This window comes from Acipenser ruthenus, chromosome 18, assembly GCF_902713425.1.
Source record: "Acipenser ruthenus chromosome 18, fAciRut3.2 maternal haplotype, whole genome shotgun sequence".
NCBI classification, from domain to species: Eukaryota; Metazoa; Chordata; class Actinopteri; order Acipenseriformes; family Acipenseridae; genus Acipenser; species Acipenser ruthenus.
In genome coordinates this window covers 386,222-406,099 of record NC_081206.1, presented here as the reverse complement: position 1 = coordinate 406,099, position 19,878 = coordinate 386,222, and the positions used below count along the sequence as shown (strand labels likewise).

The 19,878-nt window shown below is 43.3% G+C and overlaps 2 protein-coding genes across 2 annotated transcripts; one reads left to right on the top strand and one right to left on the bottom strand.

The window, feature by feature from the left end:
• The first annotated feature begins 427 nt into the window (after positions 1–427).
• Positions 428–11,903, top strand: LOC117427005 (proteasome inhibitor PI31 subunit-like). The gene is made up of 7 exons (XM_058990647.1): positions 428–682; positions 1,475–1,627; positions 3,967–4,049; positions 4,362–4,541; positions 9,127–9,180; positions 10,810–10,962; positions 11,136–11,903. The coding sequence occupies exons 1-7, from the start codon at positions 554–556 to the stop codon at positions 11,185–11,187; spliced, it is 804 nt and encodes a 267-aa protein (XP_058846630.1). The 5' UTR covers positions 428–553; the 3' UTR covers positions 11,188–11,903.
• A 2,744-nt stretch (positions 11,904–14,647) lies between these two features.
• LOC117418493 (transmembrane protein 74B-like) lies at positions 14,648–19,504 on the bottom strand. The gene is made up of 2 exons (XM_058990646.1): positions 18,888–19,504; positions 14,648–17,484 (listed from the first exon to the last, which is right to left on the bottom strand). The coding sequence occupies exon 2, from the start codon at positions 17,416–17,418 to the stop codon at positions 16,717–16,719; it is 702 nt and encodes a 233-aa protein (XP_058846629.1). The 5' UTR covers positions 17,419–17,484; positions 18,888–19,504; the 3' UTR covers positions 14,648–16,716.
• Between the last annotated feature and the right edge of the window lie 374 nt (positions 19,505–19,878).

The window sequence follows — 19,878 nt, the reverse complement described above, 5'->3', positions numbered from 1 at the left end:
ATCATAATTCCACCGTGCACTTAGACTGCCCTCTAGCGGTTGATATTAGGTTTGCATGGTTAGGGTTCAGAAGTCCCAATGCAGTACCACAGAAGTATAATGCAGTAATCAAAGACCGTGTTAGCTGCAGTTCAGTGCATAGCAATAGTAAAATGCCAGTCTGGTTGGAATTGTTCGGATGTACTAAATGCAAATGTACTGTGATCTATTACTGCACCCGGCTAATGCACTTAACTCGTTTTCAAAACTCAGCGCTACTAGCAAAAACTAAAACTAAAAAAAACACATACATGTAGGAAAATTACAAAGAGCGTAACGGTTTTTTTTTAAATTTAATGTCCCGTCACAATGGGCAAGGCAGCAACAGCGCATGACGTCACTCACCTGCACTGTGTCGGGACGGAACCAAAAAACACATCATTCACGGCGTTCATGTTTCTGCTCCGGCTCAACACCATGTAGCACAACACGCGAAACGGACGAAGCGCAGATAAACGCAGTTTGTTTTGAGTTTTGAGTTTCGATTCAGTGTTTTGTTGACTCACTCATCAAGATGGCTGGTTTGGAGCTGCTGTATAATTCTGTCATCGATAACATCGCGTCTCCGCAGGATGCCTTGCTCTGTTTCGTGCATTGGGAAATTATAAGACACGGGTATAAATGCCTTGGGACTGGAGACCAGGTAAGAAACGATGCATTTGTATTGGTTACCTTAGTTACACGAGTTACATACAACACGTAACATTATTATTATTATTATTATTTATTTCTTAGCAGACGCCCTTATCCAGGGCGACTTACAATCGCAAGCAAATACAAATACATTCAAGTGTTACAATACAAGTCATACAATAAGAGCAAGAAATACAATAATTTTTTCAAGTGTGACAAACCACAATTCAATAATACAGCAGATAATAGTGATAGTTACATCAGGATACGGTTAAGTACAAAATACTACAGGTTAAGCACTTGGCAGATTACAGTATTCTGAAGTACAGGATTAAATGCAGTAAAATAGGGGGCAGATAAGAGCAAAATAAAGCACATTTAAATGAAGGGTGATAGTGTCCCAGGATACAAACAGAGGAGTTCTACAGGTGCTGTTTGAAGAGGTGAGTCTTAAGGAGGCGCCGGAATGTGGTCAGGGACTGGGCAGTCCTAATACCATTAATGATAATGATGTATTTGATTGATTTATTGTTTTACCAGTACGGTTTTATATTACACGTTTGCACGGAGATTCCGAGATTGAAGCAGTATTGTTCTTAAGAAATGAAGTAACCAACTTTATAAGAAACACAAGTAAATAATTGTGGCCACTGATGTTAACTTCTCGAAACGATGAGTGTTTGGGGTACACATAGATCTACTTTATTAGGTGGCTTTTTCTGTACAGTATGGATATGTTAAGGTTGCCACCTCGGAGGTTCAAAATAACAGGATGTATTTATATATCGATTTATTTGAATAGCCAGGGACCAATGACAAGCGATCTGAATTGCTGCCTGCTCACTGGAACGAAAGCAGTGAACTGTACACACTGCGTTATGAGTCCAGTGATGGTAAAGTCCAGCTTCTTGTGAAAGCCATCGCTGTGGACTCCTCCGTCATCTTCAACGTCATGGTAAGCGTTCAATAATAAACACCGTGTTACCTTCTGCTTGCAACTGGAAGTCTGTATGATGTTAAAGAGAATCGCCGTGGTAAACAACGAGAGTCTATTTATGTCATTATTTGGCATAAATACATTATTATTATTATTATTATTATTATTATTACATCTTGTTTAAAAATATGTGCTGTACAAACCTTTTCAAGAGATGCAGAGAGATCTACTACAACTACTACTACTAATAGTCAAACTAAAAACAGTATCTAAAGTTAGGTCGTTTCTGTTGTGCTGTTTCAGTTAGATCGTTTCTGTTGCGCTGTTTCAGTTAGATCGTTTCTGTTGTGCTGTTTCAGTTAGATCCTTTCTGTTGCGCTGTTTCAGTTAGATCGTTTCTGTTGCGCTGTTTCAGTTAGATCGTTTCTGTTGCACTGTAGCTGTTTCAGTTAGATCGTTTCTGTTGCGCTGTTTCAGTTAGATCGTTTCTGTTGCGCTGTTTCAGTTAGATCGTTTCTGTTGTGCTGTTTCAGTTAGATCCTTTCTGTTGTGCTGTTTCAGTTAGATCCTTTCTGTTGTGCTGTTTCAGTTAGATCGTTTCTGTTGCGCTGTTTCAGTTAGATCGTTTCTGTTGTGCTGTTTCAGTTAGATCGTTTCTGTTGTGCTGTTTCAGTTAGATCCTTTCTGTTGTGCTGTTTCAGTTAGATCGTTTCTGTTGTGCTGTTTCAGTTAGATCCTTTCTGTTGTGCTGTTTCAGTTAGATCGTTTCTGTTGTGCTGTTTCAGTTAGATCGTTTCTGTTGTGCTGTTTCAGTTAGATCCTTTCTGTTGTGCTGTTTCAGTTAGATCCTTTCTGTTGTGCTGTTTCAGTTAGATCCTTTCTGTTGTGCTGTTTCAGTTAGATCCTTTCTGTTGCGCTGTTTCAGTTAGATCCTTTCTGTTGTGCTGTTTCAGTTAGATCGTTTCTGTTGCGCTGTTTCAGTTAGATCCTTTCTGTTGTGCTGTTTCAGTTAGATCGTTTCTGTTGTGCTGTTTCAGTTAGATCGTTTCTGTTGTGCTGTTTCAGTTAGATCGTTTCTGTTGTGCTGTTTCAGTTAGATCCTTTCTGTTGTGCTGTTTCAGTTAGATCGTTTCTGTTGTGCTGTTTCAGTTAGATCGTTTCTGTTGTGCTGTTTCAGTTAGATCCTTTCTGTTGTGCTGTTTCAGTTAGATCCTTTCTGTTGTGCTGTTTCAGTTAGATCCTTTCAGTTAGATCCTTTCTGTTGTGCTGTTTCAGTTAGATCGTTTCTGTTGTGCTGTTTCAGTTAGATCGTTTCTGTTGCACTGTAGCTGTTTCAGTTAGATCGTTTCTGTTGCGCTGTTTCAGTTAGATCGTTTCTGTTGTGCTGTTTCAGTTAGATCGTTTCTGTTGCGCTGTTTCAGTTAGATCGTTTCTGTTGTGCTGTTTCAGTTAGATCGTTTCTGTTGTGCTGTTTCAGTTAGATCGTTTCTGTTGTGCTGTTTCAGTTAGATCGTTTCTGTTGTGCTGTTTCAGTTAGATCGTTTCTGTTGTGCTGTTTCAGTTAGGTCGTTTCTGTTGTGCTGTTTCAGTTAGATCGTTTCTGTTGTGCTGTTTCAGTTAGATCGTTTCTGTTGTGCTGTTTCAGTTAGATCGTTTCTGTTGCGCTGTTTCAGTTAGATCGTTTCTGTTGTGCTGTTTCAGTTAGATCGTTTCTGTTGTGCTGTTTCAGTTAGATCGTTTCTGTTGTGCTGTTTCAGTTAGATCGTTTCTGTTGTGCTGTTTCAGTTAGATCGTTTCTGTTGTGCTGTTTCAGTTAGATCGTTTTTGTTGCATTGTAGCTGTTTCAGTTAGATCGTTTCTGTTGCACTGTAGCTGTTTCAGTTAGATCGTTTCTGTTGCGCTGTTTCAGTTAGATCGTTTCTGTTGTGCTGTTTCAGTTAGATCGTTTCTGTTGTGCTGTTTCAGTTAGATCGTTTCTGTTGTGCTGTTTCAGTTAGATCGTTTCTGTTGTGCTGTTTCAGTTAGATCCTTTCTGTTGTGCTGTTTCAGTTAGATCCTTTCTGTTGTGCTGTTTCAGTTAGATCCTTTCTGTTGTGCTGTTTCAGTTAGATCCTTTCTGTTGTGCTGTTTCAGTTAGATCCTTTCTGTTGTGCTGTTTCAGTTAGATCCTTTCTGTTGTGCTGTTTCAGTTAGATCCTTTCTGTTGTGCTGTTTCAGTTAGATCGTTTCTGTTGTGCTGTTTCAGTTAGATCGTTTCTGTTGTGCTGTTTCAGTTAGATCGTTTCTGTTGTGCTGTTTCAGTTAGATCGTTTCTGTTGCGCTGTTTCTCTTAGATCGTTTCTTTTTTGTTTTTGCAGCGTTCAGGTTCGGAGGAAGTTGCTGATATGACAGTGAGCCTCAGCGATTATGTAAATTGTGATCATCTTCAGGATTTCGACAGGTTTGTTGAATGTCGATATTATTCATGTACTCTATTCGTGCTATTAGCATGGCTTATAACATACCATGAAGTTTTGCTAATGCAGTGCAGGGGCGGGACTCCCATTGCTTAGCATTTAGAACCACACTGGGTTTTACTACACAAGCTTGGTCACCCCTGCACTTAGTAATGTCTGGAGTAGCACTCCGGGGGTGGAGTAGCAGTGACAGCGGTGCACTTCAATCCTTGCTTCACACACTTGCTACATTTCCGGGGGAAAGCTGTCAGTCTGGAGGTGCACACAGTGTGACCTGCGGTTCCTTTTCCTCGCAGGGTTTTTAAGAACACAAAAGAACTGGGAGGTCGAGTGCAGTCGGGAATCCTTTCTTCTGGGCCTGGGTCCAGGTCTGGGTCTGGGAAGGGTAAAGAACCCGCCAAGTCCTGTAAGAAGAGCCTGCAGGACGAGGACCCTTTCAGAATCCCAACAAGAACGGCTGTCAGGCAGCCCGGCTGGTAAGGGGGTGAGAAGCTGGGGGGCTCAGAACACACAGAATCCCAACAAGAACGACTGTCAGGCAGCCCGGCTGGTAAGGAGGTGAGAAGCTGGGGGGCTCAGAACACAGAATCCCAACAAGAACGGCTGTCAGGCAGCCCGGCTGGTAAGGGGGGTGAGAAGCTGGGGGGCTCAGAACACACAGAATCCCAACAAGAACGGCTGTCAGGCAGCCCGGCTGGTAAGGGGGGTGAGAAGCTGGGGGGCTCAGAACACACAGAATCCCAACAAGAACGGCTGTCAGGCAGCCCGGCTGGTAAGGGGGGTGAGAAGCTGGGGGGCTCAGAACACACAGAATCCCAACAAGAACGACTGTCAGGCAGCCCGGCTGGTAAGGGGGTGAGAAGCTGGGGGGCTCAGAACACACAGAATCCCAACAAGAACGGCTGTCAGGCAGCCCGGCTGGTAAGGGGGGTGAGAAGCTGGGGGGCTCAGAACACACAGAATCCCAACAAGAACGACTGTCAGGCAGCCCGGCTGGTAAGGGGGTAAGACGCTGGGGGGCTCAGAACACACTTTCAGATGAACGTGACACACACTAACCTTGGACTAACTAGCTGACAGCTGCTTTCACAGAATCTTGGTCCGCCTTAATCCAAGACAAGTGCTAATCAAGGTCTGTGAAACCAGCCACTGACGATTCACAGACCCAGATTAACACTAATCTTAGTTCCTGATGTTAATTTAGGTAAACTAGTCCAATGTTACAGTTTATTGGGTTCTGTGAAGCCAGCCAACACCCAAAACCGATAATAATAATAATAATAATAATAATAATAATAATAATACTAGTGAAGTGAAGAGGGCGCTCCTGGGTCAGTGTGTCACATTATTGAAGTTCATTTATTAGAAAAAAAAATACTGAACCACTTCCGGTGACTTGTCTGAATATACTACTCATGGGCACATGACTGTTCAAGAACAGTTATTATTATTATTTTTTATGATTACAGTTACACAAGATGCATTATACATACTATATACATTACACCTGAAACTCCAAATACCATTTAAAGATGTTGAGCGCTCCACCACAAACTGGCCACAAGGTGGCGTCAGTAGAACTGTACCACAGTGTAAACTGGGTTGCAAGACATACAAATACACTTGGTCAGTGTTCAGAATGATTCTGAAAAAGCTTTTGTCGTCTTCACCTTGATTGTGTTTTGCTTACGTTTCCCATTGCTAATTGATGTATTGGAAAGGGCTCTGTCCAAGTGTTCTGATTGAAGACTGTGTGTCAGTGTAGAGATGCACACACTGTAGATTAGTCTGTGTGTGTCAGTGTAGAGATGCGCACACTGTAGATTAGTCTGTGTGTGTCAGTGTAGAGATGCGCACACTGTGGATTAGTCTGTGTGTGTCAGTGTAGAGATGCGCACACTGTGGATTAGTCTGTGTGTGTCAGTGTAGAGATGCGCACACTGTAGATTAGTCTGTGTGTGTCAGTGTAGAGATGCGCACACTGTAGATTAGTCTGTGTGTGTCAGTGTAGAGATGCGCACACTGTAGATTAGTCTGTGTGTGTCAGTGTAGAGATGCACACACTAGATTAGTCTGTGTGTGTCAGTGTAGAGATGCTCACACTGTAGATTAGTCTGTGTGTGTCAGTGTAGAGATGCACACACTGTAGATTAGTCTGTGTGTGTCAGTGTAGAGATGCGCACACTGTAGATTAGTCTGTGTGTGTCAGTGTAGAGATGCGCACACTGTGGATTAGTCTGTGTGTGTCAGTGTAGAGATGCTCACACTGTAGATTAGTCTGTGTGTGTCAGTGTAGAGATGCACACACTGTAGATTAGTCTGTGTGTGTCAGTGTAGAGATGCGCACACTGTGGATTAGTCTGTGTGTGTCAGTGTAGAGATGCGCACACTGTGGATTAGTCTGTGTGTGTCAGTGTAGAGATGCGCACACTGTAGATTAGTCTGTGTGTGTCAGTGTAGAGATGCACACACTGTAGATTAGTCTGCGTGTGTCAGTGTAGAGATGCTCACACTGTAGATTAGTCTGTGTGTGTCAGTGTAGAGATGCACACACTGTGGATTAGTCTGTGTGTGTCAGTGTAGAGATGCACACACTGTGGATTAGTCTGTGTGTGTCAGTGTAGAGATGCACACACTGTAGATTAGTCTGTGTGTGTCAGTGTAGAGATGCACACACTGTAGATTAGTCTGTGTGTGTCAGTGTAGAGATGCTCACACTGTAGATTAGTCTGTGTGTGTCAGTGTAGAGATGCACACACTGTGGATTAGTCTGTGTGTGTCAGTGTAGAGATGCGCACACTGTAGATTAGTCTGTGTGTGTCAGTGTAGAGATGCTCACACTGTAGATTAGTCTGTGTGTGTCAGTGTAGAGATGCTCACACTGTAGATTAGTCTGTGTGTGTCAGTGTAGAGATGCACACACTGTGGATTAGTCTGTGTGTGTCAGTGTAGAGATGCGCACACTGTAGATTAGTCTGTGTGTGTCAGTGTAGAGATGCGCACACTGTAGATTAGTCTGCGTGTGTCAGTGTAGAGATGCGCACACTGTAGATTAGTCTGTGTGTGTCAGTGTAGAGATGCACACACTGTAGATTAGTCTGTGTGTGTCAGTGTAGAGATGCGCACACTGTAGATTAGTCTGTGTGTGTCAGTGTAGAGATGCGCACACTGTAGATTAGTCTGTGTGTGTCAGTGTAGAGATGCTCACACTGTAGATTAGTCTGTGTGTGTCAGTGTAGAGATGCTCACACTGTGGATTAGTCTGTGTGTGTCAGTGTACAGATGCTCACACTGTGGATTAGTCTGTGTGTGTCAGTGTAGAGATGCACACACTGTAGATTAGTCTGTGTGTGTCAGTGTAGAGATGCTCACACTGTAGATTAGTCTGTGTGTGTCAGTGTAGAGATGCGCACACTGTAGATTAGTCTGTGTGTGTCAGTGTAGAGATGCGCACACTAGATTAGTCTGTGTGTGTCAGTGTAGAGATGCACACACCGTAGATTAGTCTGTGTGTGTCAGTGTAGAGATGCGCACACTGTAGATTAGTCTGTGTGTGTCAGTGTAGAGATGCGCACACTGTAGATTAGTCTGTGTGTGTCAGTGTAGAGATGCGCACACTGTAGATTAGTCTGTGTGTGTCAGTGTAGAGATGCACACACTGTGGATTAGTCTGTGTGTGTCAGTGTAGAGATGCACACACTGTAGATTAGTCTGTGTGTGTCAGTGTAGAGATGCACACACTGTAGATTAGTCTGTGTGTGTCAGTGTAGAGATGCACACACTGTAGATTAGTCTGTGTGTGTCAGTGTAGAGATGCACACACTGTGGATTAGTCTGTGTGTGTCAGTGTAGAGATGCGCACACTGTAGATTAGTCTGCGTGTGTCAGTGTAGAGATGCACACACTGTAGATTAGTCTGTGTGTGTCAGTGTAGAGATGCACACACTGTAGATTAGTCTGTGTGTGTCAGTGTAGAGATGCGCACACTGTAGATTAGTCTGTGTGTGTCAGTGTAGAGATGCTCACACTGTAGATTAGTCTGTGTGTGTCAGTGTAGAGATGCACACACTGTAGATTAGTCTGTGTGTGTCAGTGTAGAGATGCACACACTGTAGATTAGTCTGCGTGTGTCAGTGTAGAGATGCGCACACTGTAGATTAGTCTGCGTGTGTCAGTGTAGAGATGCACACACTGTAGATTAGTCTGTGTGTGTCAGTGTAGAGATGCACACACTGTAGATTAGTCTGTGTGTGTCAGTGTAGAGATGCACACACTAGATTAGTCTGCGTGTGTCAGTGTAGAGATGCGCACACTGTAGATTAGTCTGCGTGTGTCAGTGTAGAGATGCACACACTAGATTAGTCTGCGTGTGTCAGTGTAGAGATGCGCACACTGTAGATTAGTCTGTGTGTGTCAGTGTAGAGATGCGCACACTGTAGACTAGTATTGTGATAAAGCTGTGTAAAATCTTACAGTAAATATCACTGCAGTGGAAGCTGATGAAGAGCCTGCTTGAGAAGCACAGTGCAGACAATGCAGCGAGCCCTTTAGCAAAGTCACACTGTAGTGTTCAGCGGTCACGTCTGCTCTGAAAAGGTGTGCTTACTGCAGCTGGGCTGCAGATACAGTCTGGTTTGTTTGAGGATATTAATGACCTTTTGTGTGTCCCATTCTATAAATATTCACAGCTTGGATTGTTAATTGGTGTTGTGCTGACAGGAGAGAAAGGCAGTGTCATCACTGCTCCGCTATGGGAGAAATACAGGAGAATCTGAAAACTGCTCATTAATTGCATTTATCTTGGAATAAAACATTGTAGTAGCAAGAGTGATTGCAGGCAGTACTGGGTTATGAGAGATTCTGCATTTCTATCACTGATTTGTAGCCCATTGGAATGTCATGAATAATCCCTTTCATAACAAGCCCCTTCCATGCACATCACAGCTAAGCACTGTATCGTGTAATAAGGACGCCTGGGTTTTGTGGGGTTGTGTACATGGCTCTTGTTTTGCTGCTTCGTTGTGATGGTGCAGAATGTGTTTTTTTTGTTCTTTATTTCAGGGCTCAGCCCATGAACCCTTTTGCAGCTGGAGGAGCAGATTTAGATCCCTTCGGGTAAGAGCCTGGCTCTTTCTTTTTAAACATTTCACTGAGAGGAATACACCAGCTCCTGTGTTCAGTATATCCAGGGAACGGTATCTCGTTATTGATTTGCTTTCACAGCAGATGGCTGTGGATTGAAATGCCATCCGCTCTGTCAAGGTTATCGCTTGCCCTTGAGCTCCTTGATGCCATTTCCAGCCCTCGTTTCGAAGCTTTCTACAGTAAACGCTGTCTGTCCTGCGAGGCGTTCGTGTACCACAGCTGTGTGAAGCCAGGTTCATAAAGACGCAAGCCTTGGAAAGCAGTCCGGTTCAGCACTGAAAAGATGTGCTTACTGTTTCCCATGCCGCAGTTCTGTTACGTTGAACCATCATTAAGTGCTTCTGTCTTGATTCGTTTTTCCAACACACAGATCCTGCTGTAGGTCTCTGACCCTCCACACAAGCAGACTCCTGTTTGAAAGCTGAGGGATTATTCTTCACAGTGTGAACTGGCACGCGAATGAATGTCCATTAAAGGATCAAACCCAGAGAAGGGCCTGATCACAAAAGCATTACCTAATGTGTCAGACAGATTTACTGCTCTGTAATTCCTATTAATCTGCATTGATACAAACAGTCCTGGAGAATTTCAGTTTATTCCAGATCCTCTTGCAGCGTGGCAATTGATATTCAGTGCAGAAGCCAGTGCATGTGTTTGGGGTCCTGTGGGTTTAGCAGGGACCAAGTCTCTGTGCTGCAGCCACCAGTCATTCCAGCCTACCCTGCTGCCTCAACATCATACGCTAGACAGCAGCAGCTTCTGCTTTGAATTATTTAAAAGAACATCTAAAGACATTCAAGTTTTAGTTCAGAAATAAACCCCCGAAGATGATGAATAATTGAATGCACTTTCTAAAGAGCCCCAGGAAGGGATTGTATTTTCCCTGCAGCTGTATCACTGAATCTAGAGAAACAGCAGCAGCAGCAGCATCTGGTGATTACAGTGTGACGGCAGCAGCTCACCTTGAGAAAAGCAATAAACAGAATGATGCTGCCGGCCGTCAGGACGCTGTGTGGATGACATCCAGGCAGGTATACAGCTGGGCAGCATGTGATAAACCGTGTAAATTCATTTCATCTCGCTGGAATCACAAGAGCAGTTTTATATGCGGTCAGTGCCAGGGCTGCAGGTATTGTGGAGGTGAATGTGTTTTATCCATTTCTAATTGTTTTGTTGTTTTTTTTTGGCAATGTCCCTATTTTGGGAGGGACACATGATTCTTAATCCACAGCGCTGTGCTTGACCTCTGCCTTGGTCTCTGGATTAAAACAGATTACTCTTGTGAAGATGTGGGTGGTTGATGAAAGCACTGATCTCAAAGGCTTCATTAGGAAATGGGTGCTTTTGTCACTTGAAGAGCATTGAAACATGAGCGAACACAGAGAAATATAAAACTCTATAAACTACACAGACCGTAATAGCACACATGCACCGATCAGAACGTATCAGTGATACAGACCCACATGCTCTGAGATATAGCGTTTTTACAGCTGGTACACAACTGTATTCTATGATTCTCATTCTGCAGGCTGTGTTGTAGGGTTCTGCACTGCAGGATTCCCAGCGCTAACACGGCTGGAATGTGTGTTCATTCTGCAGGGGTCGTCCGGGGGGTATGATAATGGACCCCCTGAGAGCCGGTTTTCCAAGATCGGGATTGGATCCCTCTTCCGGGATCCCAATGAGACTTCCCCCAGGCGCTGTCCCTCCAGGAGCCCGGTTTGATCCCTTCGGACCAGTCGGAAGGCCAGGGTATGTGGCTCTCTTTGGATGTTAAAGTTGGACCTTGGTCCTCCTCCTTGTAGATAATTTTGAACTGTATCTTGTATCTGTGTAGCGAGATTATGGAACCCAGAGTTCTCGGTCAGAATTGTCTTTTAAAATGCATTGGTCTGCTTGTAAGTGTTTCTTTTTGTTTCTTTCAGCCCAGATCCGGATCACTTGCCCCCTCCTGGGTATGATGACATGTTTATGTAATGCTGAACCAGTCCAACGCCTTTGTTAGCACTTTAAACATCTGGACAAAAAACCTGCCCCAACAGAAAAAAAACAATTACTTTTAGTTTTAAGGATCCATTAGAAAATAATCAAACGATAACGAATCATTAAAACAAATCACAGCTATAGCAGTGGTGTTGTAAACCTGTATACAAGAATGCATTTGAAAATGCAGTGGCTTAAGTGTGCACTGTCTTCTTAAATTACATTAATAAGAACTAGCTTGGGGTGATAGTGAGTGCTGCTGAACCTTCACAACACGGGACGCCAGAACATATCTACAGTGTTGACGGGTGCACTTTATTAGGCAAGGTCTGTGCTGGGGCTGACCCTCAAAATAAGAAACAGACAGACAGAAAGCCTGTCTCTGTGCTTGTCTTCTGTACCCTGGTTTTAGCCGGCTGCACTGTGTTGCTGTGGAGCAAAACGATGCTAAAATAACAATGTGTTTCATTAAAGACAACACAGTTTGTGTCTTGCAGGTCAGCGCTTGTGTTAAATACAGTAAAACTGTGTTGTCCTGAATAGAGCATTTAACCAAAACTGTGGTTTCCTTTAGCGAGTATGTGATGACGTTACAAGTAGCAGCTCTGTTCTGTTTGAAATTCCCTTGGGTTTCTTTTTTTATTATTTTTTTGTTGATTTTTTTTTAATGTTGAATTCTAAGCTTTAATAAAACCATGTTGTTTTTGAAATATTCTCTTTATTGTCTTCCAGAATTCATCCATTGTGCATTTTACTGTATATAAAAGCAAACCTGTTGTTCTTGTTCATTTGTACCCGCTTGCTCCCAGCCTGTGTGTCTGTCTGTAACCAGTGTTGGTCAATGAGCTTCGGCACCAGAACAGTGAATTCACTGAGCTTGCAGTGAAGGCAAGAAGTACAGAACTGTGTGTGTGCCTGTAACCTAGAACAAGTGTCTGTTATTAACATGCACAGTGCAAGCAGGTCATCTTTTTTTTTTTTTACTAGTTATAATGCTTCATTGTTCGTTTAGTCTCTTTTGCAAAAATACATTTTAGAGCGCCTCCTTAAATACTGGCCCAAAAATAGGTGCAGAACATTGTACCTGTTCAATTTTCCTAACACTTCAAGAGTTTACTGCAGTGACTGCTGTTGCACTGGGACAGCATTCTGTGTGACTGGCTGCTTCTACCATCCCCCCTGACACACACAGTTAAAGCCTTGACTGCATGCAAGCCTGACTGCTGCTGCTTAGTAATACTGAGGGGGGGAGGATCAACACATTTCTATTGAGCCTTCATGACTTCCACTTGTATTTGTGTGCTTATAGCTTTACTCTGCTTGTTAGCACTGGTGGAGTCGATTTATAAGATAAGCTTTTAATGGAGGTTTCAAATACTAAAGAAGAAAACAGAGACACAGCCGCACACACAGCCACACACACATAGAGCCGCAGCCGCACACACAGACACAGAGACACACACAGAGACACAGACGCACACACAGACACAGAGACACACACAGAGACACACACAGGCACACGTAGGGGTCATTGGTATTCACAGAAGGACTCCTGCTGTTTGGTTGATGGGATTCCATTCTGATTACCTGTGAATTGGAACGATCCGTGTATCTCACTGCACAGCCACAGTGAGAAGCTATTAGGAGCTACTCATCCTATTAAAGTGTCTTCTTCTCTGAAGCAAGGCTTTGTGAATCAGGGACTCAAGGGCTGGCAAGGCAGTGGGAAGTGAAAGGAAGCCTTTTGTCAAGAAGGATGCAAGGGCTTTATTGTATTTTATTATCATTACTGTTATTATTACTGCCTTTCTGTTTTAGTTTTTTTTTTTTTTTGACACAAGCACCCATGAATAAACCACTCGTGATTTCATCTAGAATTCTTCCCTCTGTCCCTCAACAATCAGACTGCAGTTTGCATTTTAATTCAGTTCTGCACACAGTGAATATTGCATAGCCTTACATTGTTCAGCCTTTGCAAATATTTTCTGCTCTCATTTGATTTATGGTGCAACACAAGCACCGCAGAAATGACCCCCATATGCTTTTTAATGGACAACAGTACTGTGTTAAATACATTCACAGGTTTCAATAAGGCTCGCTGGGTAATATCAGCTCAGAAATGTGGCGTTGTATCTTCTTATTGGGTATATTTCTAACCATCCAGTTATATTTAGGTGTTATAACCGTTATAACTGCAAGAAGGAAGATCAGATCCCTGACAGTTGTTTGCTCTGGCATTTTGCATGTGTTGGTTTCATTTTCCATTCTTTTCAACATGATCTTATGTCTGGAACCTTAGCGTGGTTTCCATGGCTACGTGCAGCTCCAATTCCATGTCAGTATTGATTGAAGACATTAGCTTTCCGAGCCTTCAGTTTAACATGGTGATATTGCAGCATCTGCACAGGTATTGGCTTGGTTAAACAACGCTATGTTAAAAGCAAAGCAACACTTTCCCCAGGTACCTGATTAGGGTGTGTGTTACTGACCCGCTTGTGATGAAACGGAGCTGGGGCAGGGATGTGTGGCACTGAGAAACAATAAAACAGCTTCTATTGATCATAGTAATGATCAGGCAGCAGCATGAACTAGCTGTAACGAGACACTGAATTAAAACATGGTTACAATGCCGTGATAAACCAAGGTCTTCCATTAGCAAGAGTCACAATGCAGACCCTGTGCATCAGCTTCAATGCCCTGTACCTGTAATAGTGTTATTGATAGCTTGTGTTAGATTACAATGGCAAAGAAGCTGCCTGGAGGGGATATCCATTCATCTCATCAGATAAGAACAATTCCAGCAAGCGTTGGATTCATTTTATAGCCCATAAGAAAGACAAACCAATGGAAGTAAGAATGCCTGGCCCTGCAGAACAGCTCTCGCATGCACTGCATCATACTGAATAAACAGGGGTAGCCCAGCCTGCCTGTCATAAGGAAGCATGGATAAGCCTGGAGTCGTTCATGTAGACAGATTTTCACAGCAGCTGTCAGCTTTCTTGTTTTCTGTAAAGCATTGAGATAAGGGAGTAAGCGAATGTATTTATCCAAGGCAGTCTGTACTGGAGGCAGTGTGGAGGGTAATTGGAGTGTGCAGTGGAGTGGAGTTTAATTAGAGTGTGCATTGGAGTGTGGCGGGTAATTGGAGTGTGGAGGTTAATTGGAGTGTGCAGTGGAGTGTGCATTGTGCAGTGGAGTAATGCCAGGTGTTTAAATGTAGTTTACCAGGTGACAGCACTGCAGTAAAGATCGGACTGTGTTGCCTTGCCTGTTAATCACACAAACGTCTGAACAACATTGTTGTCTAATGCCATCATCGATGTTTACCCATAGGGCCACATGCGCTTTTTAGAACCATGTTATTTACACCACATATACAAGTGTAACCCATTCCAATTCACACTGCTGACACAGATGTGCCATCTGTGCTCATGAAAATCAGGAACACAATGAGTTAAAAAAACAACATGTTTATTGGATATAATAGAAAACAAAGATTTTAAAGCACGGTACGATATGCACAAATACATAGCTACGTTTACCGTGTCTTCGTGAATTGACAATGTATTACACAAACACACATGCGAGTAACATCTTTCACAGGTTTTATTTTCTGGTAACTGGTCTTTGCTGAAGTGAATGGTTGCTTAGCACGCTGCTTAAAATACAACAATGCAAAATTCTAAAATGAAATACAAAAACATATTAAAAACCATAACAGTCTCACTCTGAGGCACTCTTGTGTGAAGCTGTGCCATGTAACTGGCTTCAGAGTTTGCAATACAAAGGTTTTACAAATATTTACATGATAGCAAACACTGTGCTGGCCACACCAGGCATTTCTCAAGAGGACACATTGAAGCACGCTGCAAAATCATGGGTTAAACTGAAGCACGCTGCAAAAGCATGGGTTAAACTGAAGCACGCTGCAAAATCATGGGTTAAACTGAAGCACGCTGCAAAATCATGGGTTAAACTGAAGCACGCTGCAAAATCATGGGTTAAACTGAAGCACGCTGCAAAATCATGGGTTAAACTGAAGCACGCTGCAAAATCATGGGTTAAACTGAAGCACGCTGCAAAATCATGGGATAAACTGAAGCACGCTGCAAAATCATGGGTTAAACTGACACAAATGTGTTTAACAAGGACAACATTCAGTTTGTTTTAAATGTGTAACAAAGGACTCTATAGTTTGTGTTTTAATATAGATATTGTCCTCAAACACTAATCAGATTGCCTGTAATCAAACGTGTCTGGATTAACACGTTGTGTTTGTAGTGGTACGGTATACGATTTTGTTTGGGAGAGGGTTTAGTTCAGTTGTTTACACAGTTAAAATTTACATCAGTGTTGTCATTTCAATCAGCCATGTCAGTAAGCTTTATGTTTAGCAGTGCTGGAGTGATACTGGACAGCGTGCCTCACTGCCTCTGCGCAGGCGTGGCTGTACCAGCAATAGCATTTGTATTTATTTATGGAAACAGGGTAAATGTTCATTAATTTCAATACAAATATATCCGATAAGTATTCACATCTTAAAACAACAAAACAAAAACACAAACAGGTGACTTACATTCGGTCTCGTGTCTGAGCTTATTACTACTAGCAGTGCAGTTAATACCTACCTAACCTTAAGACCTACAGACTCGAAGTGTATTGCTGTGTAAGTGGCGTTGCTGTTGCACGGAGCTCTTTCCAGTTTAGGGCCTGTAAGCAAGCAGTAAAGCACAGAGGATCGTGTCGTTTGTTGTACATCGGATAGATTTACTCTGCAACACCTCTGTTCTCAACCTGCTCTGGGTTTTGATTTGTGTTGTTACCATGGACACCCCCATTTGAGTTGTATATTAGTTCATTATTATAGTCATTATTATATTCATGTTTTCGAAACTGTTGTGCTCTTGGTCTGTTGCTGGTTTCGTATGTACAACATTGGCAAATGAAATAAAACTGCAGACCGGTTTAATTCAATACATTAAAGACATATTATATGAACGCGTGGCAAACGTGTAACTTGTACAGTAAATACACACCTCGAAGTGTTTACTTCTAACCATCATTTATTAAAAAAAAAAAAAAAAATACGTTTCAGAAAAACCGTTTAGAGAAAGGAATCTGCCACTTATGACATCAAGATTCAGCCCGCCTTTGGCGTTTTCTTTGTCCTGTGCGCTCCTGCACAAGAATGCAAAAACCTGAGACAGGAGGATTGTTGTATTTTCTGTGTGTATGTTTCATATAAGCATTGGTTTCGTCAGTCAGAGCCAGTCATTTATACGTATTCACACATTGTGCGTATAGCCTCTTCTAACTCGAGTGTATTTGTAAACTAAACTAAGTCTTTGACTGTTAAATACCGGATATCTTCACATCCCACCCTATTTACTGCTCTGTGTGGATATCTGTATATCATCCTACCTAGAAACCCTGGCATTGGATTCGCTGTGCTTCGCCAACAGTGAAGTGAGGCGAACGGTCACGTGTCTGTCAAGAAATAAAGAAGGCCATTCTCTGCCAGGTTTAGCTGGATCTTTGTGAATGCACCGCGCACGTGACTGGAGCGGGTTCACAGTCCACCAGCGACTGCCGTCCATCTCCCTCCATCCTTTTCATTCTCAGGTTTATAGATCCGTACGTCTTCTTAGACCTTCTGGAGATAGAGAAGGTCCTTCTCCTGTACAAGTCCCCTTTGCATATGGACACCATGAGCAGCATGGACAGAAGCATGCCCCCGAGAGTGAGCAGCCCCAGGCCGGCAATGATGCACCTGTCCAGGTGAGACCCGAGGCGCGCGTAATACCTCTCCAGCTTCTCCATCTCTCTCGCAGTCACGAAGTCTGGGTTCACCTTTGCCTCTCTGGGGATCGTGTAAGCTATAACGACCAACACAATCCCGCTTACTAAGAACACCAGGGAGAAAATAAAGCCGTAGTCCACGGAAGGGGCACTTGTCTCGGCTTCGTGTTCTTCAAACGCCTCGCTGTTGGGCCCCCTGTGTGTGCCAGTGGGGCTCGTTCGGATATGTTTCCCCTGGTCGGCATTGGCACGGTTTGTAAAAGACGTCTCTTCTTGCTCCTCGTCCTGGAACGAGGCGTTTTCTATGCCAGCACATGGAGCTGTCCGCGGTCCTGAAGTGCTGGCGTTGCCGGGATTGAGCTGCGGGCGATTGATTCTGTTACAATCACCCACGTGCTCTAATTCCAGGGAATTTAAAGACGCCATCGGGAGCTAGTAGTGTAATTCATCCCAAACAAACAGGTCTCCGCCACCCATCCTCCCATCAGCGATCTGTAAAGAATATAAAAGAAACGGCTTCTTTAAATAGCGTCATCCAGTTAATACATGTTAAATCAAGGGTTTAAGGATGAAACACAAACACAACGCATGCACCCTGTAACGTGTAAAGTGCGCATAATTGTTTCCACTGGTCCAGATGTGGTGTGGACGAACTCTGAAGCCTGTTTATTAGTATACGCGTGTGTGGAATGGTGTTTGACGCGTGTATTCCCCACGCCGCTGCAGTAAATGTTGATACAATTGTAATCTATTTTCTCTTAAGCGGGTTATTGTTTTATTATCGAGTGTCCTGTACACGTTTGAAAGGAGGTATAACTGCAGGGTACAAATGACATGTACACACAAGGGTTAGCTAAATGATTAAAAAAATAATTACAAAAAAAATGCATTTATCAAAAATAAGCGCAAAACGAGCACAAATGCAAAGTGTTTAAGGTTGCCCTGTATGTCGTATTCTGGGTGCTGTGTGGTTATTTATTTATATTACTGTGGAGTGGAGCCATGGCAACGAGTGTGCAGGTGTGGTTCACTGTGACGTACTGAAGAGGAGCTATCCTTTCAGCACCAGCAGCTTGGGGATTGTGGCACGCGAACGCGTCGGTGATGAATTCGGAGCCGCTGTGCTAACCGGCTCCGACATCGTTCCACTGAACTGAGCTGCCGCTGTGCTAACCGGCTCCGACATCGTTCCACTGAACTGAGCTGCGCTGTGCTAACCGACTCCGACATCGTTCCACTGAACTGAGCTGCACAAAAAATTTAAAAAAACCGTTCACCTCTGTATAGAATGAGGCATCGCTGACAGGTCGAAAAAATACATTAAAAAAACAAAACCTACCGGTGTTCCAAAAATCTCGAGCTTATAATAGGTCAGACCCGCGGAGCTTTATCGCGCCTTTTTTTTTTTTTGGGGGGGGGGGGGGGGGGGCTATATTTGAAAATAGTCTTAAATGAAAACGTGCCTCCCGCTGTAACCCCGTTTTAAAGAACATATTCCCCTGAAGACAGATCAGTAACCCACGTACCAGCAATGACAAAAAATAACATAATGTGCTCATATTCCTCGAACATCATCATCATCATCATCAACATCATCATCATCATCATCATCATCATCATCATCATCATCATCATCATCATCATCATCATCATTAACATAATACTACTAATACTACTAATACTAATACTAATCCAATAATAGAGTATGGTATCGTTTTTTAAAGCGAGATCATCAGTGATGACCTTGATCCAGCTCTGGAAGCTGTCTGTCTGCCTGTGCTATGCACATTCTAAAGACAGACGGCACATTATTACACATGCACACATATACAAACACATATATAGATCGCAAAGAAAAAAAAATAAGAAAAAGGAAAAGAGAGAAACGTACGTACCTGGAAGACGATTTTTTTTTGGTTGTTTTCAATGCATTTTGTTTTTAGCGGAAAGTAGGGAAGTGGAAAGGCAGAGCCTAGAGGCAGATGCCTAAGCTATAAATTGAAAGACTCGCCGTGCGCAAGTTTCAGGAGGTGGGTGTTTGTGATCGAGCACGGAGAGATCTGAACAGCGTGCGAGACAGCCAGAGCAGACTACAGCTACCGCCACCTTTTCTGTGTGTTTCAATAAACTGCCGGAAAGAACAATCTTGTGACATGTATTAAAAATGCATCGCAGTGACTCAATCGGAGCGGCGGTGCTGTGAATCTATGACGGCTTCATCGCTGAACGAGGACTCGCATTACAAATCACGAGTGGCTTTGTAAAGTGCACTCTGACACAATCCTAAAATGCAGATCTGAGCACAAGCAGGGCTGCTCTGAAGAAGCTCAGGTGTGCCCTTTTGGCGTCGCCGGCGTAGTTTATTCTTGCTCTTATGAATACGGAGCAGGTCTTTCTTGAGTGCAATCTGAAGAGCGAGTATACCGTGTTGTGGTGCTGATTGAGTGCTCAGCAGAGACATATACACACTGCCCCCTACAGGTAAAACAAGGGCACTGCAAGCTCTTTCTGCAATGAGAAGAAAGGTACCGGAATGTATTTTACTGCAGAACTATAGATGGAGCGAACAGATAGAAGTAGCTATTTTAAAGAAACCCCGGATTGTGATCTCATGTTGCGTAGTGGGAGTGCGGTCTATAGCTCACAAAGAACAGTGGTGTGATGAGAGACGGGAAACAGCAGTGGAGTGATGAGAGATGGGAAACAGAAGTGGAGTGATGAGAGATGGGAAACCTCATATGAGGATGCAATTTTCATGCATGAAAGACTTAATCAATGCACACCTGTTGCTATACATCCCTTATTTGACATTAAAAGGGTATGTGACTGCCTTTCTATTACTGATACTGCTGCCCCCTGCCGGTGAGAGGAGAGCATAACACATGT